General features: G+C 47.1%; 1 protein-coding gene across 1 annotated transcript in view; it reads left to right on the top strand.

The window, feature by feature from the left end:
- Positions 1 to 4,631, top strand: part of LOC106813896 (carnitine O-palmitoyltransferase 1, liver isoform-like) — a 28,728-nt gene that overhangs the window by 10,843 nt on the left and 13,254 nt on the right. Inside the window, exons 4-7 of the mRNA XM_014818140.1 lie at positions 1,982 to 2,059; positions 2,987 to 3,176; positions 3,923 to 4,037; positions 4,501 to 4,581. Coding sequence (XP_014673626.1) covers positions 1,982 to 2,059; positions 2,987 to 3,176; positions 3,923 to 4,037; positions 4,501 to 4,581 — 464 coding nt within the window. The remainder of the gene's footprint in view (positions 1 to 1,981; positions 2,060 to 2,986; positions 3,177 to 3,922; positions 4,038 to 4,500; positions 4,582 to 4,631) is intronic.

Genomic DNA, 4,631 nt, shown 5'->3' with positions numbered 1-4,631 from the left:
GTTAAGGTTAGAGTTAGGATCAGGGTTAGCGTTAAGGTTAAGGTTAGAGTTAGGATCAGGGTTAGCGTTAAGGTTAGAGTTAGGAATTAGGATTAGGGTTAGCGTTAAGGTTAAAGTTAGAGTTAGGATTAGGGTTAGCGTTAAGGTTAGAGTTAGAGTTAGGATCAGGGTTAGAGTTAGGATAGGGTTAGGGCGCGCACTGCAAATGACGTCTGCTCCGCGTTTCGTTGCAGAGAGTACTGGCACCCAAGTCGTTCCTGTGCCTCAGCTGCTTGCTGTACAGCGTGCTCGCGTGGGGTCTTTGCCGTCTACCTCCTGCGCTTTGTCTTCAAATGCCTGCTCAGTTACACGGGCTGGATGTACGAGGCGCACGGGAAAGTCTCCCTCAAGACCAAGATCTGGATGGTAGGTTGGTCGCTACAGCGAGAGATGGAGGGGCGGACCGGTCTCCGTGGTGAGGGCGAGAGAGAGAGAGGGGCGGACTGGTCCGCCGCAGTGAGAGAGAGAGAGAGAGAGGGGCGGACTGGTCGCCGCAGTGAGAGAGAGAGAGAGAGAGAGGGGCGGACTGGTCGCCGCAGTGAGAGAGAGAGAGAGAGAGGGGCGGACTGGTCGCTGCAGTGAGAGAGAGAGAGAGAGAGGGCGGACTGGTCGCTGCAGTGAGAGAGAGCAGAGAGAGAGGGGCGGACTGGTCCCAGTGAGAGGAGAAAGAGAGAGGGCGGACGGTCGCCGCAGTGAGAGAGAGAGAGAGAGAGGGGCGGACGGTCGCCGCAGTGAGAGAGAGAGAGAGAGAGAGGGCGGACTGGTCTGCCGCAGTGAGAGAGAGAGAGAGAGAGGGGGGACTGGTCGCGCAGTGAGAGAGCAGAGAGAAGGGCGATGGTCGCCGCAGTGAAGAGAGAGAGAGAGAGAGGGGCGGCCTGGTCGCAGCAGTGAGAGAGAGAGAGAGAGAGAGGCGGACCGGTCTCCGTGGCGAGGGCGAGAGAGGCGAACCGGTCACCGCGGCGAGAGAGCGTTGGTCAGGGTGACCTTGTTCCATCGTGTCGATCGTGGTTGTTAGCATAATTGTGTCTGTGTGGCGCAGAACTGCTGTTGCTGTGTGGTTATGGGTGTCACTTATTGCTTTCCACTATTACCTTCACGCCTGGATCGCGCGCACCGGAATATCTCATCTATTTCCCCCTGGCTTGTCGCCAACGCGACCGCAGGCGCTCATGCCCAAACTAACAGTAATTAATGAGCTATGGTGAAACTAGCTGCGTTACACGTGCGTGCGTGCGTGCGTGCTTCGGTGGGTAATGGTATGATGCGTATGCTTGCAGTAGCAGTAGCATTGCGGGGTTGTGCGTGCGTGGCGTGCGTGGCGTGTGTGCGTGCGTAGTGTGCGTGCGTGCGTGCGGTGTGCGTGCGTGCGTGCGTGCGTGGGTGGGTAATGGTATGATTAGTATTTTTGCAGGTGCAGTAGCATTGCGTGTGTGTGTGCGTGCGTGCGTGCGTGCGTGCGTGCGTGCGTGGGTGGGTAATGGTATGATTAGTATGCTTGCAGGTGGCAGTAGCATTGCGGGTGTGCGTGCGTGCGTGCGTGCGTGCGTGCGTGTGTGCGTGCGGCGTGCGTGCTGGGTGTGGGTAATCGTATAATTAGTATGCTTGCGGTGAAAAAAAATCATTTTTATGATATTTCAAGTGTTTTGTTTCAGTGTTACATTGATATAACATGATTAAAAATAACTACATGTATTTAGCAGCAAATATCAGTGTGAACTTATTATCATTTTGGGTCCCAGAATGCAGAAAATTGCATCTCGGAATCAAAAATTTTCCGCGGGGCATGCCCCGAACCCCCCTAACATACTTGGGTCACTGCGTGACCCTCGGACTACAGATTTCAGATATCCTCACTACGGTTTGCTCAGAAAAGTGTTGGCATCTCTGCTTATGTATAAGAAACCCTGCACCTGTTTGTTAAGTTGATGTTTGTGATTGACAGGTGTCTGATTGGTGGGAGGAGTTTGTTTACCTGCGTGGACGTTCGCCGATCGTGGTGAACTCTAACTTCTACGGGCTGGTGAGTGGCAGCGATGATAGCACGTGATACGTGGACGTTGGCAGGTTTGAAATCATAATACATTACAACATATTACATATATACATTAATTTACAACATATTACATATATACATTAATTTACAACATATTACATATATACATTACATGAATACAAAAATTAACTTGATTAAAAGAACATGATAAAATTATACCTTTTTAGCATGCAGAAACGAAGCATGCCTGACTCGTTTTTTCGCTAGTCTTTTTCTTTTGAACTTCTAAAATAGAAACACTAAGGGGAAAAAATTCTCACCTGATAAACTTTAATATGTCAATCCTTGTATCAGCTCACAGACACTTGACTTTTTATTGTAAGATTTATTTTTTGGGCTGGTGTCCACCAAAGCATGGAATTACCCATGTGATGGTTTATCATAACAAGAAGGCTGAACACGCTCGTGTTTCTGTTTCACTCGGACAAAAAAAGCATTTAAGCACTAGAAATGATTAACAGTGTATTATATGTGTATATATATTGTTGTATAATATCAGATGCCCTGTTTATCATCATCATCCCTTCACCCCATTTTAACCACACTCCGTCAGGAAGACAGGGTCGTATTAATAGACGCCTCGTTTCTCCTCATGCTCCCGGCAGGACGTCATGAGGATATATTATATATGCCTCGTTTCTATCCCTATCCTGTCTGATGCCTGTTTCTATCCCTACTCCTTTGGAGAGACAGTGTCGTACTAATAGACGCCTCGTTTCTCCCCCTGCTCTCGGCAGGACGTCATGAGGATATATTATACATGCCTCGTTTCTATCCCTATCCTGTCAGATGCCTGTTTCTATCCCTATCCTGTCAGATGCCTGTTTCTATTCCTACTCCTTTGGAGAGACAGTGTCGTACTAATAGACTCGTTTCTCCCCCCGCTCTCGGCAGGACGTCATGGAGAAGCCGACGCACATACAGGCGGCGCGCGCGGCCAACAGCGTGCGCGCGTTGTTCCAGTTCCGCCGCATGATCTCGCAGCAGACCTTGAAGCCAGTCATCGTGCAGAACGTTGTGCCGCTCTGCTCGGGACAGTTTGAGAGGCTGTTCAACACGACGAGGATACCGGGGCTCGAGACGGGTGAGTGGGGGGGCGTGTGTGTGTGGGTAGGTGTGGGGCGTGTGTGTGCGTATATATTTCCTCATTTTAGGAAGTGTATGCAAAGATTCTGGCGTGAAAATAAAAATATAAAAATTAATATCCTGCAAGCTTAGTCATGTTTCAGCACATTACAATATGCATCCTATCCTTCCAGCCACCAGCATGAAGGTATTTATAACGATTCAGTGCAGGCAGTGTTGTATAAGGCCTGCTGGTGTTGTAGCTAATGCATCAATGCTGCTCTGGTTGCTACTGTAGTGTTGCTGTTGATGGTGTTGATAGTAAAGTATTAATGCTGCTGGTGATGTTGCAATAGCATAAACACTGCTGGCGTTGCTAAGATCGTATATATAGATGCTGTTGCTATGTATCTACTGTTGCTGTTGCTTCGTTAAATGTTTAATTTTTTGAGCGGTTAGGTTCCGTTACTGAGCTGCTAACGAAAAAATATTACTATCATTTCCCGTGTTTTAACTACTATTACCGCTAATGTTGCTATTACTGCTAATGTTACTATCATTGTCCATGTTCTAACTACTATTACCATTAATGCTACTGTCATTGCCTGCATTCTAACTACTATTACTGCTAATATTACTATAATTGCCTCTATTATAACTACTATTACTGCTAATATTAGTTAGTATTAGTATAATATTACAATCACTGCCTCTATTATATCTACGATTACCGCTAATATTACTATACCGTTGTCCGTGTTCTAGATCACGTGATGCACCTTCGCGACAGCACGCACATAGCCGTCTACCACAGAGGGCGATTCTTCCGTCTTCCCTGCTACAGGAGAAACAGATTGCTCAACTCAGCTGAACTGGAAGTGTGAGTGTGACAGAAGCCAATAGCGTACGGTTTGAAACACGTCGAAATCCTGGCTAAAATTTGTCGAAAAATTTAATTAATTAATGTAAAATGTTCAAAATTTGGTCATCAAATGTGTCAAGTCCGATAGACAGCTATATGTAAACGATCGTCAATATATTTAAAACATAAATGGAAAAACTTTATGAAGGTAAAAAAACGAGAGTAAATTATGGAAATATCTATTATATCCTGTTCATTACACCGCAAGTTTGTCATGCATACGTGGGTTACTTGAACTCAACTTGCTCTAATTTCTTTAACATGAATGTATGTTAAAGCCTATGCGAACCCCCCCCCCTCCCAAAAAATACATCTGTTAAACCTAGTAATGTGTAGCTGTGTTATTTTCCGACTACATGCGTTAGTACTAAAACGTGGTTAACGTCTGTTAACGAACGTGAATTTTCGTCTCCGTGCGCAGGCTGTTCACGCGGATAATCGAAGATACTTCGAAGCCGTGCAAGGGTGAGGAGGATCTAGCAGCGCTGACAGCCGGAGAGAGGTACGTGTCACGAGGGATGCCCCGGGAGGGAGGGGAGGGGAGGAGGGAGG

The sequence above is a fragment of the Priapulus caudatus genome, unplaced genomic scaffold, assembly GCF_000485595.1.
Source record: "Priapulus caudatus unplaced genomic scaffold, Priapulus_caudatus-5.0.1 Scaffold841, whole genome shotgun sequence".
Taxonomy (NCBI): domain Eukaryota; kingdom Metazoa; phylum Priapulida; class Priapulimorpha; order Priapulimorphida; family Priapulidae; genus Priapulus; species Priapulus caudatus.
This window is presented reverse-complemented; position numbering and strand designations above follow the sequence as displayed.